Raw genomic sequence first — 26,720 nt, forward strand, 5'->3', positions numbered from 1 at the left:
TTTTTTTTTTTTTTTTTTTTTTTTAAATAACAATAGGGTCTCATGTGGCCCTGGCTGGCTTTGAGCTCACTCTGTATCTGAGGATAACTTTGAACTGGCTTACAAACATATGTTGTCATGTCTAGCTCTACTTGTGTTGTTTTTAAAGCAGTAAGGAAGATTTTATTCAGGCCAATTGTGATAGATATATGGGACTATCCTGTGCAAGCTGCCTTTAATAGTCTGATTTTACATTGCCCATCTATCTGACCATATGACTATCATAAGTTAGAAAAGATTCAGATGAAAAGGTCTTTACCATTGTGCCTGCTCTTTTATCACTGCTAGAGAAACAGTGTATGGTTTAGCCAGTCCATTAAGCTGATTTGTTTTTGGCTTCCTCAGTTGTTGTCTTAAAACAAGACATGCTTGGGCTGGAGAGATGGCTCAGAGGTTAAGAGCACTGACTGTTCTTCCAGAGGTCCTGAGTTCAATTCCCAGCAACCACATGATAGCTCACAACCATCTGTAATGAGACCTGGTGCCCTCTTCTGGCCTGCAGGGACACATGCAGACAGAACACTATATACATAATAAATAAATCTTTAAAGAAAAAAAAAAAAGAAAAAAAACAAGACATGCTCATTTGCTTTGGAGCTGCCATCCATAAATCACGTCACCCTTTTTGGCCCTTTGAGAGGCGCATGTCCAAATGACAGTGGAACTTGCAGATTCCCATATAATTCCAACCAGTCCTAAAGGGAAGAGATGCTCTGCATTTATGTATCTCTTTGCACTCAGTGTTAGCAAGATCCGTATAAACTATTTACATTTCTTCATGCCACTTTCCCTGCAGAGAGTTTTTCTGACCTTACAAGATACTATGAGTACTTCAGATTTCAAGAGTATTTGATGTACTTCAGTCATGGGATCTGTTTTGTTTACTATACAATTGCAAGCTCATAGTTGCTCCTCAAATGGAAATTCTGTAGTTCATTGCCCCTGCAGTGGTTACTAGGAAATAAAGATATTTAACATAGTCTTCATAGCTGTTTCATTGAGGATTTGTCAGTATCAGCTTCTGGTTTACATTGTTTGCTCAGGAAGACCTATTCATTCCCATTTAGTGTGTCTAATTAGTATGACTTGAAAAGTGAGTTTATTTAATTTCTGTCCTATAGCAATACATACTACATAGAAAAAGTGTTCCCATAAAACATGCATGTAAACCCTGCTTAAATATTCTAATTCATTTTAGACTTCTACCTTAATTCCATAACCCTAACTTTTTATTTGTTTAGTTTTTCAAGACAGGGTTTCTCCGTATAGTCCTTTCTGTCCTGGAACTCACTATGTAGACCAGGCTGGCCTTGAACTCAAAGATCCACCTGCTTTTGCCTTCTGAGTGCTAGGATTAAAGGTGTGCCCCAGAACTACCCGGCATAACCCTAACACTTTAATATCCTATCATACTAATTATAGCTTGGTATATGAGGCATCTCTGTAAAGTTGTTCCAGAAACCTTTTTCTACCCCTGACCACTTATATGAACCTGTACATTAGGTCTTAGGCCTCTTGTAAGGAGTTGTGCTAAGGGACACTAGTCCTTTTGTCTATCCTGAATGTGGATTATGGCCCAAACAGGCTTTAGTTTATATTTTTATTATTTTTTTAGTTTATGTGTATGGGTGTTTTCTGTGTATATACATGCACCCTTTGGAACTGGAGTTACAGGCAGTATAAGCCACCATGTGGATGGTAGGAATCAAGTCCAATTGCTCTAGAAGAGTAGCCTGTGCTCTTAACCACAGAGCTGTCTTTCTAGCCCCACAGTTGATATTTCTTTTCTTTTTTGGGGGGTGGGGGGAACATCAGATTCCCTGGAACTGGGGTTAGACAGTCGTGAACTGCCTTGTGGGTACTGGGAATCGAACCCAGGTCCTCGACAAGAGCAGCCAGTGCTCTTAACCACTGAGCCATCCCTTTAGTCCCCAGTCTAATGTATCTTGATCTTATCCACTCCCAACTCATTCCTTTTTCTATAAGATTCCCTTCCCATGTTTATATTTTTCTCCCTTTCCCCTCCCCTTCCCTCTGTTCTCTCCTCCCTTCCCTTTCTCTCTCCTTCCCTCCTTCCTTCTTCCCTCACTCTCTCCTTCTCCCTCTGACCGGCCCCCCATCTCTGTAACTGAGTGAGTTCAGTTAATGCTTCCTGCTGGAACGTTGACTGATCTTGTTTAGGTAAAATAGCTGCAGTGAGTTCATGAGTTTACATGCCTAGGAGACAGCATCTCACAGACTTCTTGTTCTTTTCTCCCTCTCTTCCGTGACATCCGCTGAGCTTTGTGGAAGTTTATAGAGATATCCCGTTTATGGCCGAGCACTCAGTGGTCACTTATTCTTAGTACTTAGACCACTTAGGAGTTTCTGCACTAATGCTTCCCACTGCAGAAAGAAACTTCTCTGGTTAAGACTGAGACAGTGCTAACCGGTCATCATGTCCTTTTTGTTCACCCCATTGTGCTATAAGTTTCCATATTGTTGAGATGAGTGCCTTGACTCTCCTCCCACTTCATATCCTTTTAAAAATGCTTTTTTTCTTTGTGTGGTGTGTGTGTGTGTGTGTGTGTGTGTGTGTGTGTGTGTGTGGTGTGTGGTGGTGTGTGGTGTGTTAGGGGCCAGTGGGACTGTCCTGCTGATGTGAGCTCAGTTCTTAGAACCCACAGTGGAAGAAGAGGACTGACTCCTGAAAGTTGAAATTTTTTTTTAGCTGCATGCACATAGTAAATAAGTAGACAAAAATAAATAATTGTTTTAAAATTGTTAGACCCCCCCCCCAGAAAACTCAGGCCTCCGGGGTCTCAGCCCAGGACCTCAGTCACCCCAATCACCAGGCAGATTCAAAAGCTTGCTGCAAACTGCATGAGGCTTTATTGTTGTTTAACGAGCTAACCCCATGTAAGCTCAGGTCTTTCACCCACCCGCCATGGTGGATGGCTAGCAAAGACAGCTCGAAGGGACTGCATAGAGATCTTGTAGGGCAGCCTAAGGGGAGTGTCTAGGGGTATGCACAGGCTCAGGATTGGTGTGCCTCCAGGCTTGGAGGGCTTGCCTTGTGTTGATTGGCCAATTGGTTGTTATGGCCCATAGGCCCTCCCAGGGTGGTTGCTATGCTCTGCGAGTCATTGCTGTGCACTTTTCTGCAAAGCACACCCAGAGCCGTAAAGCATAGCGCGGCCAGCTAAACTTCTGATTGGTTCCTTGTCATGAGGCAAGCATCTGACTTCTAGTGACTAGGACAAGGTCATGGCAAGCACGTGTTACTGTTGTGGCTGCCGAAAGGGGCAGGCATCTGACCTTAGTGACTAAGACAAGGTCAGACAAATACGTGTTCGGCTGTTATGGCTGCCAAAATGGGGAGCTGGTCCCTTCAAAATAAAAGAGAGAGGGAAACTATTCAGAAGTCAGTTCTCTCCTCCACCCAATGCAGAAAGGTCTCTTGTTTCTGCTAGCTGCCCAGTGAGTTTCTAAGCGATTTTCTCGTCCCCCTTGTCATTTCCCCATAGGGACACCGAGGTTACACACATCTGGCTTTTTACACAGGTTCTAAGGCTCCAACTCAGATCTTGCGGCGGCTTGTGTGGTGTTGATGTTCTAGTTTCATTTCTATTGCTCTGACCGATTTAGGGGAGAAAGGGTTTATTTGGTTTGTAATTCCAGATCATAGTCCATCACTACAGGGAAGCTACTGCATCAGGAGCTTAAAGCAGCTGGTCACATCATGTCTGTAGTCAAGCAGAGAGAAATGGATATAGGTATACCCCTTGCTTGCTTACCTGTGTTAGACCCCCGGAAAAACTCAGGTATCCGGAGTCCCAGGCCATGACTGCGGTCACCCCAATCACCAGGCAGATTTGAGAGCTTGATGCAAACTGCATGAGGCTTTATTGTTTTTAACGAGCTAACCCCATGTTAGCTCAGGTCTTTCACCCACTCGCCATGGCGGATGGCTGCAAAGACACCTCGAACCGGCTGCTGAGAGATCTTGTAGGGCAGCGTAAGGGGAGTGTCTAGGGGTACACACAGGCTCAGGATTGGTGTGCCTCCAGGCTTGGAGGGCTTGCCCTGTGTTGATTGGCCAATTGGTTGTTATGGCCCATAGGCCCTCCCAGGGTGGTTGCTATGCTCTGCGCGTCATTGCTGTGCACTTGTGTGTAAAGCACACCCAGAGCCGTAAAGCATAGCACCACCAGCTGACTTCTGATTGGTTCCTTGTCACAAGGCAGGCACCTAACCTCTAGTGACTAAGGCAAGGTCATAGTGAGCACCTGTTACTGTCATGGCTGCCGAAATGGGGGGCTGGTCCCTTCACCTGTGTTCAGTTAGATTTCCTCTTTCAGAGCACATGGTAAGAACTTTTACCCTGTCTACCGGGATGGTTGTCCCCTTGAGTGTATCTGAATCATACGCCTTTGTTTCACAGTGGGATATGGCTCCTGTATCAATTGAATCTTGTTCTATTCTGAAACATCTAAAAATTTAAAAAAGCCAATTTTGATGGCACATGCTTGTGACCCGAACACTTGAGAGGCAAAGACATGAGGGTCTCTGCAAGTTTATAGCCTACCTAGTACACACAGTTGGCATACAGGTCAGCTAGGACTACACAGCAAAATCTGTCTCAGAAAAAAAAAAAAAAAGTGAGAAATAAAGTCACCATCCTAGAGTAGACACCATGATAAAGATTCTTTTGGAAACTGATGTTCCCCCAGATGAGGATCTTCACATTATATTCCTGTAGCTTCTTGGTTTTGCTCCTCTCCTACATGAGCTAAGGTCTTAGAAGTGCCCTGTTGTTTCCATATAATTTCACCCCTTGGAGAGGGGAGATTGAACCTAGTGGCCAAGCTCAGACCAACTGAAATCTGAGCTTTTTCCAGCATCAAGCTCTAACATAACACTCTCCTCTAATTTCATTTTAGTTCTTTAAAAAAAAAAGGAAAAAAAAAAGATGTTTATTTATTACATACAGTGTCCTGTTTGCATGTCTGCCTGCAGGACAGAAGAGGGCACCAGATCTCATTAGAGATGGTTGTGAGCTACCATGTGGTTGCTAGGAATTGAACTCAGGACCTCTGGAAGAGCAGCCTCTGAGCCATCTCTCCAGCCCCTCATTTTAGCTCCAAAATAACCAGGGGAGTTTATATTTCATTATTTTATTATTGGTTTGCATTCCTTTAAGTGTCTGTAAACTGCCTCCCAAGAATTGGATCCATTCCTGCATTCCATTGGAAATTGATGATTGATCCCAGTGGATCTTACTCCCTTCCATGGGGACTATGTGACCACCCGGAGCCAAAGGATCTCTACACCTGATTTTCTTTTTTATTGAGTTCAGGGTTTGAAATGAAGTCTCACTCTGTAGCCCCAGATGACATCATGACACTCTGCTTCCATATCCCCACACCTGGCACAGCTCCTCCCTTTCATCTCTCCACACACTGCGTGTTTCCACAACTCCCAGCCATTTTAGCAAGTCTAATGTTTTCTGAAACTAACAAATAAGAGGCCTTTTTCATTCTTTCTTTCTTTTTTTTCCCGAGACAGGGTTTCTCTGTGGCTTTGGAGGCTGTCCTGGAACTAGCCCTTGTAGACCAGGCTGGCCTTGAACTCACAGAGATCCACCTGCCTCTGCCTCCTGAGTGCTGGGGTTAAAGGTGTGCGCCACCAATGCCCGGCTTGAGACCTTTTTCTTCTAGCCTCCAGTTCTGATGCTTACTAGGTGATAAACGGTTCAGTTCAGTTCTGACATTACCCAGAGTTAACAACAAACTACAGATTTAAACGTTCAAGCCTACTAGAATCTCACTTTTGATTCTAGTCATAAATGGAATCCCTAGGCTACCCACCTTTCTTTCTGGCTGACTATAAATTCAGTTTTCCTGATAGTCTCACCCTTTGTTTTTTGTTTTTAATATTGTTTTGGGGTTTTGTTGTTGTTGTTTGTTGGTTTTTGAGATAAGGTTTCTCTATATAGCCCACATAGGCCTTGAACTCATGATCCTCCTGCCTCAGCTTCCTGAATACTAGGATTTCAGATTTGTGCCACCAAGCCTGGCTCCTTGGGTTTGATAATCTGGTAGAACAATTCACCCAAGTAATAAGAAGCACTTTATATACTTACAATCAGCTATTATGAAGAATACAGCTTGGAAAGGCCAAATGAAAGTGGTGTAGAGCAGGAAGGTGCAGGGGAGGGGCTTGCACGTCCTCTTTAAGGATAATTCTGTAGCCACCTCAGGATGTTCCCTAGCCTGGAAGCCTCCCTGTCTCTGGTGTTCTTTTTAATTGTGGAAAATAAAGTTTAAACTTGTGTTGCACAAATTCTAAATGTTTTTAATAATAAAAACTCAGGCTGGGTGGTTCAGTTAATCCCAGAACTGGGGTGGCAGAGGCAGGTGGATCTCTGTGAGCTGGAGGCCAGCCTGGTCTACAGAGAAACCCTGTCTTGAAAAAAAAAAAAAAAAGGTGGGTGGGGGCACTTAACTCAGAGTGAGCTGTCGGGATGAAAGTTGAAGAATTAGAGAAGCAAAGTGGCCAGCCACTAGAGTTCTCACCTCTACCAGTGTTCAGACCAAAAGGGAGATCCTGTCCTCAGACTGTCTCCTCAGACTGCCTAGATTGCTTCAGACTGTTTCAGACTGAATGCCTTGAGCTCCTGTCTCCTCTGTCCATCCAGCCATATCACTTCCTGTCTCCACCTCCTTAATGCTGGGATTAAAGGGTTTGGGATCCCAAATGCTGGGGTCACATTTGTGTGAGCTTTGTTTCTCTTTTAGACAGATTCACTCTCATGTAGCCCAGGGTGGCCTTGAACTAACAGAGACCCATCTGCCTCTGTCTCCCAAGTGCTGGGAGTAAAGGTGTGTGCCACCACTGCCTGGCCTTTATGGTTAACTAGTGTGACTACTGGGATTAAAGGTGTGTATCACCACTGCCTAGCCTGTATCTGACTAGTGTGGCTAGCTTTGCACTCTGATCTTCAGGCAAGCTTTATTTGTTACATTATAAACAAAATATCACCACAAATTTGTGTGTGTGTACACATGTTGCAGCACGATTGTGGAGGTCAGAGGACAACTTTTAGGAGTCAGTTCCACCCTCCACTTTGCTGAGGTAGGGTCTCTATCATTTCTGCGGCTGCAATATGTACTCTGGGTTAGCTGGCCCACAATGAGACTGGTTTGAGTTCCTAATCCTCCTGCCTCCATCTCCCAAGTGCTAGGCTTTTACTCTGTTTTGGGATAAGTCTCACTAGGTCATCCAGGCTGGCTTGGAATTATTTACTGATCTTCCTGTGTCAGCCTCCAAGTATTTGGTAATACAGGCCCATACATACACCTAACATTTTTGAACATAAGCACTTAACCTGATACTATTCAGCATCTTTAATTCAGATAACTGATCTGGGTCGTAGCTCAATAATAGAACATTTGCCTAGAATATGTAAGGCCCGGAGCAGCATTAAAAAAAAAAAAAAAAGTTTTTCTTTGCTGTTGTTGTTTTTTTCTTTTCAATGATGGGTCTCACATCTGGTGCTGGCCTTGAGTTTGCTATTTTATTTTTATCAGGGATGACTTTGAACTTCTTATTGTTTCACATCCACCTCCCAAGTGCTGGGGTCACAGACATGTGCCCGTGACTAGTTTATATGGTGCTAAGGAGTGAACCTGTGGCTTCATGCATGTTAGGCAGGTATTCTGCCAACCGAGCTATGTGCCCAGGGTTAGGAGTATAGGCGAGGCGAGTACCACCACATTCAGCCTTTCTCATTTGCGTTCTAAGCATAAAACTTAATATTAGGTCTACATGTCATTCACTTCCGATTCTGGGCCAACTCACCTGCCCAAGTTTTGTTTAGGATTTATGGAGCAAGGAGGAGGGAGGAAGGAGAGAGAAGAGTGCATGAATGAGTTTGAATATCCTTTTGTGTGGGGAAGGCATTTGTGTGCCACTGTATGTGTGTTGAGGTCAGAGGACAACTTTGAGGTGTTAGTCCTTGTCTGTCCACTTTGAGGCAGGATCTTTTCTCTGCTGTACATGCCAAGTTAGCTGGCCTTCAAATTCCCACTGTACTCCTATCTCAGTCACCTGTCTCCCAGGAGGGACAGTGGGATGAGATGCTGTACTACATCGTACTGTTTAGGCCAATTAATTTTATGTTAACCTTTTTCTTTGACAGCTTTGTACATGCATGTAATACATTGTTTTTAAGATTTTTTTTGTTTATTGTTAGAGGAAATATATATGACACAGTGTAAGTGTAGAGGTAAGAGGACAGTTTTTGGGAGTCATCTGTCTCTACTGATCCTAGGAGTTGAACTCGGGTCATTAGGCAGTAGCACTCTTACACATCTGAGCTACATCTCGTTGATTCTGTAATGCATTCTAGTAACTCTAATCTTTCACACCTTCTCTCATCTCCCTTCCCACCTCCACAAACCACCTTCCTCCCTACAAGTCTCAGGTGCATGCATTTTTGTTTTGTTTTGTGACTCACTAAGTTTAAGTAGGGCCATGTCCCTGGGCATGTCCATTGGAGCCTGGTGGATATTCTAGGCAAATTTTTGAAAATATGTTTTACTATGTAACATAGCCAAGCATAATTTTGTCGGTATTCAAAGTTATATTTCATTTTACATTCCTTAGTTGTTAATATACACATTTATTGGCCAATTACAATGTAGTAAACCCTGGATTCTATTCTGAAAATTCTGAGATTAGAAATATAGTGGTCAACTTTGTGTGGTAGTATAAGCCTTTAATTCCAGCATTGGCTGGCTGGCTGGCTGGCTGGCTGGCAGAAACAGGCAGATCTCTGAATTGAGGCCAACCTGGTCTAAATAGTGATTTCCAGATCGGCCAGGGATACATATTACGACCCTATCTCAAAATAAATATAGCCATCACTTGGGGCTGGTGAGATGGATGGCTCAGTTTTTGGGATTTTCTTGGGAGTTAGTTTTGGGGTTTTATGCATGTGTTTGTCTGGAAGTTTCTCCTTGTTTTTGTTTCACTTTAAATACAAACATTTGTCAGGTGTGATAGTAGACTTTGACACTCAGGAAGTTGAGACAGAGGGATCAGTTTAGCCTAGTAGTATGGGACCAGTCTGGGAACACAGCAAGACTACATCTCTTTTATAAGAAAAAGTGATGCAGGAGGTGGCTCAGCAGTTAAATTTGCTTTTCATTATGTCTAACTTGAGTTGAATCCCTGGACCCACATGGTGGCCAGAGAGAAATGACTCTTTCAAGTCATTTTCTAACCTCCACAGGTGACACACATCTATCTTGCACCCTCCCCCATTCTCCCTTCCACTAAATGGATGTGTAATTTTTAAAAGTGTGTGTGTGTGTGTGTGTGTGTGTGTGCAGAGACAGAGACAAGTATACAAAGGAAGATAGTAAATTAGGGAACAGAGGCATATCAATAATTATAATAGAATTATAATAGTTTAGACAAGATAGATAATTAATGTTGTAAAAGAAATAAGAAATCCTAGCACTTAGAGGGCAGAGGCAGGTAGATCTGTGTGAGTTTGAGACCAGCCTGATCTACAAATAAGTTCCCAGACAGCCAGGGCTACACAGAGAAACCCTGTCTCAAAAAACAAAAAACAAACAGTAAATAAAAAATTAAGCGAGTAAATAAATGTGCTTGTGGTACTTTGAATAAAATGACTCCCTTGGGTTCATATATTTAAATGCTTAGGTAGTGGCACTATGTGAAAGACTTAGGAGGTATGACCTTCTCTGGGGTAGGTGTGGCCTTGTTGGAGGAAGCTTGTGGGGGGTGGGTATCAAGGAGTAGCATGAGTTCTAATCGGTTTTAATAATAAAAACCTGGAGTCAGTTATTGGCATTAATACTGAAGATCAGAGAAACAAAGTGGCCAGCCACTAGATAGTTCCTTTTTTTTTTTCCCAAGATGTATTTACTTATTATGTATACATTGGTCTACCTGCATGTATGCCTACAGTAGGCCAGAAGAGGGTACCATATCTTACTGAAGATGGCTATAAGTCACCATGTGGTTGCTGGAAATTGAACTCAGGACCTCTAGAAGAGCAGCCAGTGCTCTTAATCTCTGAGCCATCTCTCCAGCTCCACTGGAGAGTTCTTACCTCTACCAGTGCTCAGACCAAAGGGGTGATCCTGTCCTCATACTGCATTCTCAGACTGCTTAGACTGCTCCTCAGACTGCTCTGTCTCTCTCTTTTGTTTCCTCCTGCCTTACAGTCTTCTCACTGTATCTCACTCCAGCCATAACACTTCTGTCTGCACCACCCTAGTGCTGGCATTAAAGGTGTGTGATCCCAAGTTCTGGGATCACTTTAGTGTGAGCTCTATTTCTCTTTTAGACAGATTGAATCTCAAGTAGCCCAGGGTGGCCTTGCCTCTGTCTCCCAAGTGCTGGGATTAAAGGTGTGTGCCACCACTGCCTGACCTCTGTGGCTAACTAATGTGGCTAGCTTTGCACTCTGATCTCCAGGCAAACTTTATTTGTTAGGTCATAAATGAAGTATCACCACATCGGGCTTTGAGGTCTTTAGAATAGAACAGTAAGATGGTGCTGAATGGGAAGACGGCTCAGTCAGTGCTTGCCAGGTAAGTGTGAGTACCTGAGTTGAAATCCCTATTACTACATAAAAGCCAGCTGCAGTGGTACACACCTGCAACTTGAGCTCTGAGGAGAGGAGTGGTGAAAACAGGTCTCTGGAGGCCAGTAGCCAGGCAGTATAGCCAAATTGGTGAACTCCAGTGTCTCATAAAATAAAGGTGGAAAGCAATTAAGGAAGACATGTTACATCAACCTCTGGCATGCATATATATAAACACAGGCAAAAGAATACTTAAAGAAGCATTTTGTTCTTTTCTTTTTTGCTGTGCTAGTGATTGAATACAGGCTTTGTGCATGCTAGACAGGCATCCTGCCACTACTTTATTACCAGCTCCTGCTGTTTATTTCTTGACTGAGTTAAAAGGGATGCTCTACCTCTGTGAAGCAGTCTCATTGCTAAAAAGTGTATGATGTATCCACCAGTCATATAGAGAATCCAAACCTAAAAAGATTAGACATAGAACATTTACAAGTGGGAAAACGGTAGTAAAGGAAAAACAAACAGCGTCCCTGAAAGTCTAGAATAGAGAAAAATGTGTAATTAATTTTTACTTCCCATGGTGTTTTTTCTATAAATAAAGCAAGAAGATAACACACAGTACAAACCATCATTACTTGAAGAAAGTGTATTTTCCAGGAGACCGCATATTTCTCCAGTCACAAGTAAACTAGCTACCTTGTTAGGAATTTAGTTTGTCCAGATCCCTTTTCTTTTCAGTTTAGGTTCACCCAGGAGACAGAAATCATAAAGTAGTTTAGGATGAGGAATGTAATATGAATTGTTTTGGAAAATAAGCTGTAAAGTGATAAACTCTGAAGGGTACTCAGTGAAGCACAAACATTTAAGTGGGAACCCAGACCCCAAAGCTGTAATGGATTCCTCTTGAAGAAATTCTGTTCATAAGGTGTGGAGAAGGCCAGTGGATTGCTTGTCAGTATGTTTCCTGGACCAGAGCTGATCCTTGGCCACTGATCTAACAGAAGACAAAGTCCAAACCCCATGTTGTCTGTGACTGGTGGAACAGACCCACAGGACTTGTTTGAATGTCACTGTGGTATGAGATCTGAGATTGCAGGGTAGTAGAGAACCATACGAGGAAGTAGCCACTGACTGCTCAGTCTTGGCATGTGGCATAGCAGTGTGCCCCCTGATACCTTCACACACCCACACTGCTGGTCTTCCAAGCAGCAAGAGCAAGACATATTGCATACTGACACCAGGAAACTGTGTGTCTCCATCGCCCTCTACTGGCAAAGTATAATATTGTATTCATTGTCAAAATGGGTAGAGGCCAATCAGTTATAAGAACTGGATGAATTTGGAGCTGAGAGGCATTTAATGAATAATTGGCACATAATTTGCTTAAAGCTCCAAGCTAGCCTTCCACATTATCTGGCATATGATGGAGAAAGAAATAATAAAATCAGACACTAATGTCTTAGAACTGATAGCCCTTGCTGTGTCTATGGACTGATGTGATCCTCATGTCTAAGCCGTGCTTTTCTGTAGGACTTAAACAACCCCAAAAGAATAACAAGCAATGTTATTATGTGCTCCACAAAATACACACACTCTCTCTTTCTCTCTCTCTCTCTCTCTCTCTCTCACACACACACACACACACACACAGAACCAGGGTCTCTCTGTTACATACCAGGCAAATGCTCTACCACTATCCTACATTCCTTACACTTTATACTCATCATAGATCAAATTTACTGAGATACTGCACTTTGATTTTCTTGTCGGACTTTCTTTGGACTGCCAGCCCCCAAATAATGACACAGAGACTTATTATTAATTGTGAAAGCTTGGCCTTTAGCTTAATCTTGTTCAAAACTAGCTCTTATAACTTAACCTGCTTCTATTCATCTATGTTCTGCCATGTAACTTTTTACCCTTCTCTGTTCTGTATGTCTGGCTTCTGTGTCTCACTGGAGTCTGTGGCAGCCTCAGATTCTGACCCTGGGTTCCTCTCTCTGTCTGGAAGTCCCGCCTATTCTCCTGCATAGCTATTGGCCACTCAGCTCTTTATTAAACCAATCAGGTGCCTTAGGCAGGCGAGGTAAAACATAGACATATCCTAGCACAGTTTGCTCAAGTATCCCTCAACAAGATAACTACCTGGTCACAGAGTACTTCATTTTGACAGCTTCCAATCCAAAGCAAGTCTCTGTTTTCTTAATGCCCCAAATTATCCTGCAAAATCCCAAATACTATACTAGTCTTTCTTCACTAAGATGTTCCACAGTTCCTGAAGAGTGTTCATATTATTTCTCTGCAAAATAAACCCAGCTTTGTCTGTTTGTTTTTTTTAAACAGGGTTTCTCTGTGTAGTCCTAGCTATCCTAGAACTCACTCTGTAGACCAGGCTGGCCTTGAACTCAGAGATCCACCTGCTTCTGCTTCCCAAGTGCTGGGATTAAAGATGTGTGTCACCATCGCCTAGCCAAACCCAGTTTATTTAAGTACAAGCTAATTCCTGGGGTGGTTTTTTTTTTGTTGTTTGGTTTAACTGACTGAAGGGTCATAGTAAAAGAATTAATTTTTTTGTTTTTAAATTTTTATAATTGTCTTTAAAGTATTATGATGAACACTTTGCACATAAACCTTTAAAAATAACTCTAGAACTGGATCTAATTTGCCAGTCGGATACTGGATAAGGGCTCTTGCTACCAAGGCTGGTGACTAGAGTTCAACCCCCTCAGATCCACACACTGGAAGGAGAGAACTCACTCCCACAGTTAGCCTCTAACCTCCAGAGGTTTACCATAACACACACAAATAAATATGAAAAGAACAATTGTGATTTTTGAAATTAGTTTTAAGTAGGTCTCTGAGCTCTACATCTGTGGAGCTAGAATGAGTCATTTGCTAATAGTTCTCCACAGGTGGATGCTAACCATGGCCTAGTTATTATATAGGGTATTTGGATTTCCTTATTATGTACTTAGGCATACGTTAATTCTGTTATATACCAGTAGTTGTACTAAGTAAAAAGGTTACAATAAAAAATTTAATCCCTGGTTGAAATCTACAGTATAGAATCCAAGGACATTTTTCTCTGGATTTGTTCTTTTGGAGGTGACGGGGAGAGGGTACCAGTGTTAAAACTGGGTTTTAGCTAAATAACCCAGACTGGCCTCTGTCTCGTGATTCACCTGCCTCACCTTTCTAGGTAGCTGGGACTACAGGCAAGTGGCTGTAACACGGAAGAAAAAAAATAATAAAAAACAGAGACAGATATTGGCCTTCAACCTGAAGATCAGGGAAGCAAAGCAGCCTGCCACTAGCTTCTTACCTCTACCTCAGAATGAAAGGGCTGATCCTGTGTCCACGAGCTCTCACCAAGCCTCAGGCTGTTTCCTCAGCGTGGCTGGAGAATCCTAAGACTGAATGTCTCCTGTCCTCCTTGATACAAAGCCTTCCTGTCTTCAGTGCAGCTGGAGAATCAATGCCTCCTACTCAATACTGAAGACGCTGCTTCCATTTTCTATATTCTTCTAGTGTCGGGATTAAAGGCGTGTGATCTGTTACTCTTTTAGACTGATTCAATCTCATGTATCCCTGTGTGGCCTTGAACTCACAGAGATCCATCTACCCCTTAATCCTGAGTCCTAGAATTAAAGGTTTGTACCATCACCTCCTAGCTTCTAGCTGCTAGGATGAAAGGTGTGTTCCTGGCCTCCACATTTTAAGAGCATCCAGGGCTGTGTGTGTATAATGGCATATGCCTTTGATCACAGCACTGGAAATACAGAGCAGAAACAAGCTGGTCTCTCAGAATCTGGTCTGCATAGGAAGATGCTGGAGAGAGAGGCAGGTGGGGAAGAGAGAGAGGATGCAAATTGCTCACCACTGCTTCCAAGAAGAGTGCTGATGCTGTTTCTGTACGTTCTGCAAGCTATTCAGGTGAAATAATTTAACTCTGTAATTACAATGAGCTAGAACTGACCTACTTTCTCCATGGTCATGACAAAATACTTTTTAAATTTTTTAAAAGGTTTATTTATTTGTTGGGCAGTAGTGATGAATGCCTTTAGTTCCTGCAAAGGCAGGTGGATCTCTGTGAGTTCAAGGCCAGCCTGGTCTAAGAGTGAGTTCCAGGATAGGCTCTAAAACTGCAAAGAAACAGTGTCTTTAAAAAAAAAAAAAAAAAAAAAAAAAAAAAAAAAAAAAAAAAGATGTATTTATGTGCATGACTATTTTGTATGCATTCATATGTGTGCACCCATGCACCTGGTAGCCTCAGGTCAGCAGAGGGGCTCAGATCCTCTGGAGCTGGATTACTGATGTTTATTAGGTATCGTGGGTGCTGGGCATCAAACCCAGGTCCTCTGCAAGAGCAGTAAGTTCTCTAAACCACTGAGCCATCTTTCCAGTTCAAAAACATTTAACACAATTTTTTTTCTGATGTTTTAGGTTTGCTGCAGCACCTGTTTTCACTTGGATTCTTCCCTTTTATTTTTCTTGTCCTGTACAGATTATCAGCGCCTGATGACCGTAGCAGAAGGCATCACCACACTCTTGTTCCCATTTCAGTGGCAGCACGTCTATGTGCCCATCCTCCCTGCCTCTCTGCTCCATTTTCTTGATGCCCCTGTCCCTTATCTGATGGGTCTTCAATCAAAAGAAGGAACTGACCGGTCTAAATTAGAACTTCCACAAGAGGTAAAGCTGGTCATTCATGAGGAAGCACGCTATTTGTTGACTTAGGTCATGGCTGTCACTAAGTAACATTGTCTTTGTGCAGTTGTTACATCTGAATCTCCCAGATACTGTTGGTTAGGGCCTGAGCCCTAGCCTGCAAACTGTTTCTTCTAATACTTGATATAGCACAACTATTAGTTAACTACACCTCAAAGAAGGACAGTAACAAATTTTTACAACTTATACATTTCTGAAGGTGGTTCAATAATAGTTTTTTTTTAAGATTTTATTTATTTACTATGCATACAACATTCTGCTTCCATATATATCTGCATATCAGAAGAGGGCACCAGATCTCATAATGGATGGTTGTGAGCCACCATGTGATTGCTGGGAATTGAACTCAGGACCTCTGGAAGAGCAGTTGGTGATCTTAACCTCTGAGCCATCTCTCCAGCCCTCAATAATAGTTTGATATTACCATTTTATTACTCTAAAAGCATTGAACTTTTTTCCATCCTCGTGCTATAAATTTTGTTTTAAAGTGTATTAGTCAGAGTACTCTAGAGTAACAGAATTCATATATAGGATAAATACATACATACATGTATGTGTATGTGTACATACACACACACACACACATATATATACATATACATATATGTATATATGGTCTAATGCCAGTGAAGGAACAGACTTGCCAGCAGGATGAGAGCAAACAGGAAAAGAAAGGGGCTTCCTTCTTCCGTGTCCTTCTGTGGGCTTCCAGCAGAAGGCAAGGCCCAGATTGGAGGTTATTTTTTACCTCCATTGAATGGAGAGTGCTCTCTTTCAGCAAACGAGATAATGGAAACAGCAAACACTTTACTGCTTGCCATCTTTAGCTGTAGCCAGTTAGTAGCCTATTCTCAATGTTACCTTGACATGGTCTGTAAGACAAAGACCCCCTAACTTCTTGGCACTTTAATCTTGTTTTCAAATATTTAGGAATAAAGTAATCAAGAGTTCTTGAAATCATTTTATATGTAATTTTTAGCTCTGTTAATGCCACTCAAATTTGGGATGTAAAGCTTTAAAATGAAATATTGAAGAGGATGCCATGGCCTATTAAAAGCATAAAACGGTTAATGGCATTATTAGCTATTTAATTATCACCTTTCTTAATAAAAATCACTTTAGCTTGTTCTTATTTCTCATAGGGATTCTCATTCTAATAAGTGAATATAAGGGCTGGCCTGTGGTAGTGCATGCCTTTAATCCCATCACTCGGGAGGCAAAGGCAGACAAATCTCTGAGTTCAAAGCCTGGCTGATCTACAGATTGAGCTCCAGGGCAGCCAGGGCAAGAAATCAAAGTAAATAAATAATTAAAAAAAAAATAAAGCAGTCTTTTTAAAGAGATTTAAATGTGTACACTAGTGATGCTCCCTCTCCTTTCCTCTGAAAACTCTGAGAGAAAATCTAGCAAGAAAGTTTCTAAAGAAAGATGCCACTTACAAAATTATTAATTTAGGAAAGTATTATTTTAGTTGTTAGGTGGCTAATATAACTGCCTAGACTTATAATTAACCACCTACTCCCTTTGCTCATGATTCCAAAATGATAGATGTTAGTAGCCATTTGTTATAGTATCTTTTAGGGAGTATATGGGGAAGGTGGAAAAATGGAGCACTAAGTATTGATTACTAAGTCTTGTACCTCACCCTCAGCCATTCTTAAAAGAATCAGAGGCTGGGATTAAAGGCATGCACCACCACATGGCAGCTCAGAACTGTCTGTAACTTTAGTCCCAGGGATCTAACACCCTCACACAGACATACATGCAGACAAAACACCAATGTACATGAAATAAAAATAAGTCTTTAAAAATAAATCTTAAAAAAATGAAAAAGGAAAGGAAATAAATTCTAGTGGGAATTGGAGAAAGAACCATCATGTACTGCTGATGGGAATGTAAATTGATATAGCCAATATGAAAGTCACTGTGGACATTCCTAAAAAAATTAAAAACAGAACTACCATATGACCCAGCTATAACATTCCTGGATATACACACTCAATGGAATCTAAATCCCAACACCATAGAGACCCCTAGATATCCATGTTTATTGATGCACTATTCAAAATGGCCAAGATAGGGAATCATTATAGCTATGTATCAACAAATATAATAATACGAAAAAATGTGATTTGCATGCACAGTGGAATTTCATTCAGCCATAAAATAGAAAGTTTTGTCATTTGTTAGAAAATGGATGAACTAGAGATCATGTTAAGGACATAAACCTGGCCAGGTGGTGGTAGCACAGGCTGTTAATCCCAGTGTTGAGGAGGCAGGGGCAGGAGAATCTGAGTTCCTGGACAACCAGGGCTTTACACAGAGAAACCCTGTCTTGCAAAAAAACATAAAAAATAAATAAATAAACCTGCTCAGAAAGAGAAATATTGTATTTTTTTCTTATATGGAAACTAGATTTTTTAAATACATACATATATACATACATACATACACACACACATACACACACACACACACACACACACACACTCACTCTCTCTCTCTCTCTCTCTCTCTCTCTCTCAATGAAAGTAGAAGTGTGGCTATGTAAGGTGAGGAAGGGCCTAATGGGAAGGTTGAGAGGGTAACTGAGAGGAAGACAAAGTCTCACACAGGATCTAAGTTTAACATTTGGGAGGTGGAGGCAAGAGGATCATAAGTTCAAAGTCATCTCAGTTGCCTAGGTAGTTTGAGGCCAGACTGGGATACCAGGGGTGGAGGCAGAGGCAGGCAGATCTCTGAGTCTGAGGCTAGCCTGGCCTACATAGTGAGTTTCAGGACAGCCCAGGCTACATAGAGAAAAACCTGTCTCGAAAATCCCAAATAAATAGATAAATAAAATTAGAAATGCATTATTATCGGGGAATTGTGAACCCCTTTGCAAATCCTTAACTCTCATTGATAAAACAAGACAACTCAGAAAGTAGCAAAGACAATTAGAGCTGTGGGCATGATGGAAATCAGTTGCTGGGAAGATTCACATAGATAAGAAAGTTACTTGTTTTGAGTTACAAAGCAGGCAAACTCAGCAATGGAATCTTCTAGCACCCAAACTGGGAGTCAGAGTCTTCAGAAATATCATAAGGATGCCCAGAGGAAAGTGACTTAGAATTTTGGCTGGTATCTGACAAGATAAATAAAAAAGAGAAGAAAACAAACCATACTTTCCTAAAAAGAACAAAAGCTTGGCATTGAGAATATATAAACAGTGCATTGCAGGAGGGTTTCTGGCATTAAAGGGATAATTATTTCTCCCATCTTCTTGAGATGTCTTTAAGTATAATGGACAACTTTCCTGAGGGATGGGTAGTTTCCTATCTAGGTGATTGTATTAATCAGAGTTCACTAGAGGAGCAGAATTGGGGGTTATCTATTTATTTATATGTATTGTTACAATTATATATAATATATTTATATATAATTATAACAATTATATGGCATATAACAAATATATTACAATTATATAATACACATTTTTCTTATTTATAGGATAGGTTAGTGGAATGCCTTGTAGGCTGTGGTCCAGCTAGTTCAACAATGGCTGTCTACCAACACAAGGTTCAAGAACCCACTAGTTGCTCAGTCTACAAGGCTGGATGTCTTAGCTGGTCTTTAGTATATGCCAGAATCTGAAGAAGTAGGCTCTAATGCCAGTGAAGTAATGGACTTGCCAGCAAGAGCAAGATCAAATAGGCAAAAAAAGTAAACTTCCTTCTCCTGTCTTCTTTGTATAGGCTGCCAGCCACAGGTATACCTCAGATTAAAGGTGGACTTCCCACCTCAAAGATGTAGATTTGAATAAGAAAAAAAATCCCTCACAGGTGTGCCCAGTCTTTGGGGGGTTTTAGTTAATTCTAGATGTAGTCAGGTTAACAACAGTGGTCAGTGATCAGTATGCCAATTTGGATTAACTTAAAGGTTCGACAAGAATACGTCCATCTTTGAGAAATTTAGAATACCATGTCTCTACATCGAGCCAGAGGTATAGAACTCAGAAAGTATTCTTGTGCAAAAATCATATAGAAAAAAACTTTTTTGGTTTTGGTTTTTTGAGAGAAGGTGTCTCTGTGTAACAGCTCTGGCTGTCTGATTGTCCTGGAATTCGCTCTGTAGACCAGGCTGGCCTCAGATTTACAGAGATTATTGGCCTGTGTCTGCCTCCTGAGTGCTGGGATTAAAGACGTAATCATGTAACCACCTGACCAAAAATCATGTAACAAGTAAATTAAAGAATATTAAAGAAAAATAAATAATCTGTATAAAATAGCTATACTTTACCATGAGGAAATAACTGTTCCCTTAATGAGTTTTAGCAGTCTTGCTACCTCCACCTTTCTGCCTTTCATATATTTTAAATCTTTTCTTTAACTTTTATTGATTCTTTGTGGGTTTCACATCATGCATTCACTCATCTCCCCATCCCCTCACCTCCACCCTCTGCCCTTCCAACCCCTCAAAACAGAACCAAATTTAAAAGAAAACATAAAAAGAATCTTTTAATTAATTTTTATTTAAATTTTTAAAAATCTTATTTTGCATACCAATCCCAGTTCCCCCTCCCTCCATCCTTTTATTTCCCTTATCATCTCCCTATCCCACCCCTCATCCACTCCTCAGGGAGGGTGAGGCCTCCGATGGGGGATCATGAAAGTCTGTCACACCATTTGAGAGAGTATCCCTCCACAGGGAATAGGCTCCAAAAGCCCATTCCTGCACTAGGGATAAATACTGGTTCCACTGCCAGAGGCCCCATAGACTGCCCAAGTCCTCCAATTGACACCCACATTCAGGGGGCCTGGTTCGGTCTTATGCATATTCCTCAGATGTCAGACTGGAGTCCCTGATCTCCCACTTGTTCAGGTCAGCTGTTTCTGTGGGTTTCCCCAGCCTGGTTTTGACCTCTTTGCTCATCACTCTTCCCTCTCTGGATTCCAGGAGTTTGGGGAGAGAGAAGAATCTGGTAGTGGAAGTTGTAGGGTAGCCCGTTGAGTCACACAGTTTACTCTTTACTTGGAAGTGTTCATTGCCACGAATCATTGGATTGGTCTGACTCAAGGTCTCTGATTTATACTATGACACAGCTAATGGGCACTCATTGGGTCTCCTCTTGGATATCCTGTTGTTGTCCTGTGTCTTGGCGAGCCTGCTGGTTTGGATCTCAAGACTGGTGTATTACCAAGGATATAGGAGGTAACATCTAGACCTAGTTATGGAAGGAGGATCTATTTAAATGATCTCCATGCCTGATAACATCCTATTAGCTACCTAACATCATGAGGGGGGGGGCAGTATTTAGGTGATGAAAAGGGAAATAGAGTTAGAAATAGGGAAGATAATAACTCAATAAAATGGAAGACAAATACGAAGTATATACAAAGTATAAATGTATGAAAATGCCATAATGAGAGGGCTAGAGAGATGGCCCAGAAGTTAAGAGCACTGGTCCTGAGTTCAATTCCCAGCAACCACATAGCAGCTCACAACCATCTCTAATGGTATCTGATACCCTCTTATGTCGTGTGGGCATACATGCAGACAGAACACTGTAGACATAATAATAAATAAATCTTTAAAAAAAAGAAAGAAAGAATGCCATAATGGAACAAGTTCTTTTATATGCTAGAAAAACATTTAATGAATGAAAGATTCTGTTGATAAAGGTCCTGGGTACAATTCCTATCATCTCTTCATACATAAAATTCTGAGCCTTGAAAGGGTTGACTTAAGAGGTGGTGTGCTGAAATGGAGCCCAAGGATCCAGTCTCAATTTCCAACACTGCACATAACCAGCAGTAAATGCAGTGTAAAGAAATGATTTTTGAGCCAGGCGTGGGATGCATGCCTGAAAGCTTAAGGCACGAGAGGTGGAAGCAGAAGGAGCTGGAGACGAGTGGCATGCTCATCTCATCTGTATAGCAAGTTCAAGGCTAGCCTGGGTCTTCTATTTTTAAGATGGTCTAAAAATAGTATAATTTGTTTCTGTTTATAATAGAATATTTTAGAACATTGACTTCTTTTACTCCAAGTTGTCACCATAAAAACACAGTTCTCACCTTAAAGGGAGATGGTTTATTCTGGAGACAAGAATGAGTGACCTTTACCAGAGAGCACAGATTTAAATGACCCTAATACCATATTCTAACATGGCAATGGTTTCATGAATTTTTCAAATGTGTTGGTGGGAAAATTAGGTAAGCAGGTTACAGCAAAGCAGGGACATCTCTCCTATAGGCCTCAAGTGTTACTTGATAACATTCTTTGTGATGAGGGTTTTTGTTTTTGTTTTTTGTTTTGTTTTGTTTTGTTTTGTACCACCAGTTCCCCAATAATGACATGGAAATTTATGATTAATTATGAATACTCAGCCATAGCTTAGGCTTGCTCTAACTCATTCTTATAACATAAATCAGCCTGTCTTTTTTAATCTACGTTCTGCCACGTGGCTTGGTTTTCTCTGTTCTGTATCATATGCCTGACTTCTTCGGAGTCTCTGGTGGAATCCATGTGCCTAGCTAGATTCCTTTTCTTCTCTCTCTCTCTCCCTGGAAATCCTGCCTAGCCTCTCTTTCCCAGGTATTGGCCATTTTGCAGATAAACCAATTAGAAGGTGCCATGGCAAAGACTCATCACAGTGTACAAATATTCTTCAACAATTCTTACTTTAGGTTGGTGTTAGCTAAAGGGTCTGGGTGGTAAATTCCTCACTTACAAAGGTGTTAGGCCAATCACAGGTGGGCAAGAAAATGCGATTTATGAGGCTAAAAATAGCCCGAGGTACTTTGGCTCTGAATCTACAATTGGAACCCTTTGAAGTCATTTAAGTTTTAATAGTCAGCCTTGTACAAGTTCACAAATCTCTATGTTTTTGGCTCCCCCCCCCCCATTTCAGGCTAATTTGTGCTTCGTGGATATTGACAACCATTTTATTGAATTGCCTGAAGAGTTCCCACAGTTCCCCAATAAAGTAGATTTTATCCAAGAACTATCTGAAGTTCTTCTCCAATTTGGGATTCCTCCTGAGGGCAGCCTACATTGTAGCGAGAGTGCCACCAAACTGAAGAATATGGTTTTGAAAGATTTGGTTAACGACGAGAAGAATGGCAACACTCCCACCAATAACATCAGCGTGTATGAGTTCATGAAGGGCAATGAAACCATAGCCCGCCTCCAGGCTCTCGCTGATAGGACTGGCGTGACTGTGGGAAAAATTGACCTCTCAGCCTCTCTGAATGAAAAAGAAAAGGATTTCAAATTACAGTGTGAAGAGGCAGAATTGAGGGACTACCAGCTCAACGTACAACTACGAGAAGTCTTTGCCTGCCGCTTTATACAGATGTTTGCTGACTATGAAGCGTTTGTGATTCAGACTGCCCAGGACATGGAGTCCTGGCTGACCAACCGGGAACAGATGCAGAACTTTGACAAAGTAAAAAGAACCATAGTTTTCCTCTTTATGCTTACTAATGGCCCACATTTCCAGTCTTTTTTAACTTTTTAAACAGTTTACTTATTTTTAGTGCATTTGTGTTTTGCCTGCACGCATGTCTGTCTGAGGGTGTCAGATCTTGGAGTTACAGACAGTTGTGAGCAGCCATGTGGGTTCTGGGAATTGAACCTGGGTCTTCTGGAAGAGCAGCCAGCTAGTGCTCTTAACCACTGAGCCATCTCTCCAGCCCCTAGTCTTTTTAACTTTTTAAGCACAGGTTTTTATATTTCCCTTTTTACATCCTATTAAGTATTTTATGCTAGATAAATAGTTTCACACAAAAACAAATTCTTGGGAGGTAGAAGCAGGAGGGCCAGGAATGCAAGGCCATCCTCTGCTATGTGGTAAGTTTGAGGCCAGCCTGGGATACCTGAGACGGGTCTCAAAAAAAACTGGCCTTTGAATTGTGTATTAAATTGGTGTGTGTGTGTGTGTGTGTGTGTGTGTGTGTGTGTGTGTGTGTGTGTGTGTTTGATTTTCACGAGTCTACTGCTCTTGTAAGAGTTTTATTTACTCTTGTGACCAAGTCTAGAAAAATTAAGCCTGTTCCTTTTCTAAGAGATGCTCACTGACAGTTTAGTCCTCCCCCAATGATGTAACACCCAATTTGTTCATGTAAAGGTAACAGTTCAATTTCATAAGCCTAATTTTATATCTTTTGTATCTTAAAAGAGAACAGATGAGTAAATTTGGTTTCGAGACTGTTAGTATAAGATTATGTTCCAGAGTTTTTAGAAAAGGAGACTAGGAGATGTAGTAGCTCTTTACTGTCTTACTGTCTACTGGAGCTTCTTGCTCGGGTTCTCTGTGTTCTGTCCAAGGCCCTTCATGTACCCCAGCTCTCTCCAACAGACAAAAGCACTAGAGATGTATGTGAAGTCATTTAGGTCACGGGATGCAGTTCAGTCCTCTACCTCTGTTAGTGAACAAGCATAATGCTGCTGTTAGAATGTGTCATAAAAGACCTCCCCCAAAAGAGCTATTACACTCCAAGATGCTAAGTGTTTAATTTTGGAGCATCTGGCAAACAGATATTAACTAAATGCTTTGTGTAGTATCAAAGAATATTTTCTGATTTCATCATATTTTTTCTTATGGAGGATAATATGCCATGTGCATCAGAAATTGCTGGTGTACTTTATGCCTGATTAAACGTCTTTAATATTAAGAAACCACTTTTCAAATATATTTCCGCCCTGGGACCTGTTATCATATTTGCTTAGTTTTCATTATGCTTTCTCTCCAGTTTGAGAACTAATCTTACATATTCATGATCTATCTTTGGGGCATGAATTCATATTTAAATTTAAATTCATATCCTCCTAGTACCTTGTTCTTTCTTACTCTCTATGTAGCTTCATTCTAGAAGTGGGATCCTTTCTGTATAACCCCTAAGAAAATGAAATTTACATGTCAGATTCCAGAAAGCTAGAGTCATCTTATTTTTCACTAAAGAAGTATGCAGGGCATAGTCATCTTGAAAGTCAAGTTCTGGTTGATTTTAAATCTTACAGAGCACATGAATCTAAACATCAAAAGCTAGATGTTTGCCCGATTTTCTAAGGGGGGGGGGGCTGTTTCTTTCCTATACAAAGTAGGTTTGATGTTTATCTATGAAGTAACATTAAGGAGATGGATTGATTTCTGGAGACTGCTATGAGTCTGTCTGGATATTTGTACTTACATAAGTACATTTAAACTATGGAAGCACTTAAATCAAAAAGTGGACTCTGTAAAAAATCTTTTATTAAAAGTACCCTGAAATAATAAAATGGGAAAATTAAATATGCTAGGAAAAAACTTGATAAATACTAAAAATAATAACCTTATGTTGGAAGTGTCCTTCCATCTTTCTCCTTTTGGCTCTGACACACTGCATCTAACTTTGAAGAGTGAAAGAATGAAAAGAAAAAAAAAAAAAACCAACCGAGTAACTGGACTAGGAATTCACTCACAAGTTTCAGCTCATCTTAACCAAGATGAGACTTCCTACATATATCGTACATGAGCTGAAGAGAGCAACAACAACAAAAAAAATGTGAACACTTCAGATTAGAAGCCAGGTATAATTTATTGCATCAAGCAAACTGGCAAGAGGGAAGGGTAGCTTGTTCATTTTTGAAGATCATTTGTATGTTTTTTTTTGTTGTTGTTGTTTTTTTGTTTTTTTTTTTTTTAAGGCAATGTTTCTCTAAGTCTCAGATAGTTGTGTCAACACAGATATGGAAAGAGTTTAATCTTGAGTTAACAAGAAGAGTGAACCTAGACAAACATCTGCTTGAAGACCAAAACGATTTTGCCCATAGGCACAAATTCCATGTTATTATTTTAAAGGATTTATTTTTATTTATTTATTTATTCTGCATACAGTATTCTGCCTGCATGTCTGTCTTCAAGCCAGAAGAGGGCACCAGATCTCATTACAGATAGTTGTGAGCCACCGTATGGTTGCTAGGAATTGAACTCAGAACCTCTGGAAGAGCAGTCAGTGCTCTTAACCACTGAGCCATCTCTCCAGCCCCCGTGTTGTTATTATTAAGTTCGTAATTGAACATATGCAAACTATTGTGCATATAAATGTGTGTGTACATATATAATATATAAGCAGTTGCTCATCTTCAGCCTTTTGGTTAGAGGTTCATTTCCTAGGCTAGGAACAGAGAACATGAGAGATGACTCACTGGGAAGAAGAATCAGAATGTAATGGTAAGTCACGTCGATGGTTGACAGTGCATCCAATAGCAACTTATCGGCCATCAGTCATTATTGATGTCCTCTCTCCTGGGCAGTGGTCCTTGGGATACTAATATAAATCAGTTTTGAAAGGTAAGATCAAGCTAGCATCCTCAGTGACCAAAAACTCTACAAACTTAGAGGAAAGGGGAAAAAAATGGACTGGCAAGATCTTAAGTGTCAAGCATCAATTGTATGTGTTATAAGTTTAAAAAGTAATAACCTTAACAAACTGTTCATGTTCATCTTACATAATATTAAGACGACCTCATTAAAGTAATAATTTGCTAATTATCTCCTTACAGGCCTCTTTCCTCTCGGACCAGCCTGAGCCTTACCTGCCATTTCTTTCACGCTTCATTGAAACACAGATGTTTGCCACCTTCATTGATAATAAAATCATGTCTCAGTGGGAAGAGAAAGACCCTCTGCTTCGGGTCTTTGACTCTCGGATTGAGAAGATACGACTGTACAATGTCAGGGCGCCTACGCCCACCCTTCGGACATCTGTGTATCAGAAGTGCAGCAGTTTAAAAGAAGCAGGTATGTTTGCCATGGCTTAGAGGAAAATAATCCATGATCATTTCTTTTTATAGATTGTTGACTTATATAACACAAAATTAATTTTCTCCTTTTTTGGGGGGGGGTTTGAGACAGGGTTTCTCTATATAGCCCTGGCCATCCTAGAACTCACTCTGTAAACCAGGCTGGGCCTCAAACTCAAGAGATCTGCCTGTCTCTGTCTCCCAAGTATCAGGATTAAAGGTGTGTGCCTCCACTGTCCTGCTAAAGTTAACTTTCATTTTAGGACATCAGGACTAACCCTGGTATTATCAAGAAGTATTTTTATACTTTTTCTTCAGATTTCTGTGAATCACTATTTCTGTTGACATTCAAAAGATGCAGATTTTTGCTATTTTCTTGTGTTAGAAAAAAAATGTTAACCTCTATCTTTGGTGTTATCAACTTAAAGTAGTTAACCCAAAACTGGGCATGGTGGTACGTACGTGCCTAAGTCCTAGCACTCAGGAAGCCAAATTCAGGAAGCCTGGCACCAGGCATTTAAAGCCAGCCTGGGTAATGTAGCAAGATTTTGTCTAAAATAAAAACAAAGCAAAAAGGAAATTTAGT

The 26,720-nt window shown here is 40.9% G+C and overlaps 1 protein-coding gene across 3 annotated transcripts in view; it reads left to right on the forward strand.

Annotated features, from left to right (window-relative positions):
- The window catches only part of Dennd5b (DENN domain containing 5B), a 124,160-nt gene that overhangs the window by 50,650 nt on the left and 46,790 nt on the right, over window positions 1-26,720 (forward strand). For all 3 annotated transcript variants that reach the window (XM_027430043.2, XM_027430044.2, XM_035448786.1), the window contains 3 exons: window positions 15,147-15,334; window positions 22,260-22,796; window positions 25,895-26,132. In XM_027430043.2, coding sequence (XP_027285844.1) covers window positions 15,147-15,334; window positions 22,260-22,796; window positions 25,895-26,132 — 963 coding nt within the window. The remainder of the gene's footprint in view (window positions 1-15,146; window positions 15,335-22,259; window positions 22,797-25,894; window positions 26,133-26,720) is intronic.

Source organism: Cricetulus griseus, chromosome 8 (assembly GCF_003668045.3).
Source record: "Cricetulus griseus strain 17A/GY chromosome 8, alternate assembly CriGri-PICRH-1.0, whole genome shotgun sequence".
In the NCBI taxonomy this organism is placed as follows: domain Eukaryota; kingdom Metazoa; phylum Chordata; class Mammalia; order Rodentia; family Cricetidae; genus Cricetulus; species Cricetulus griseus.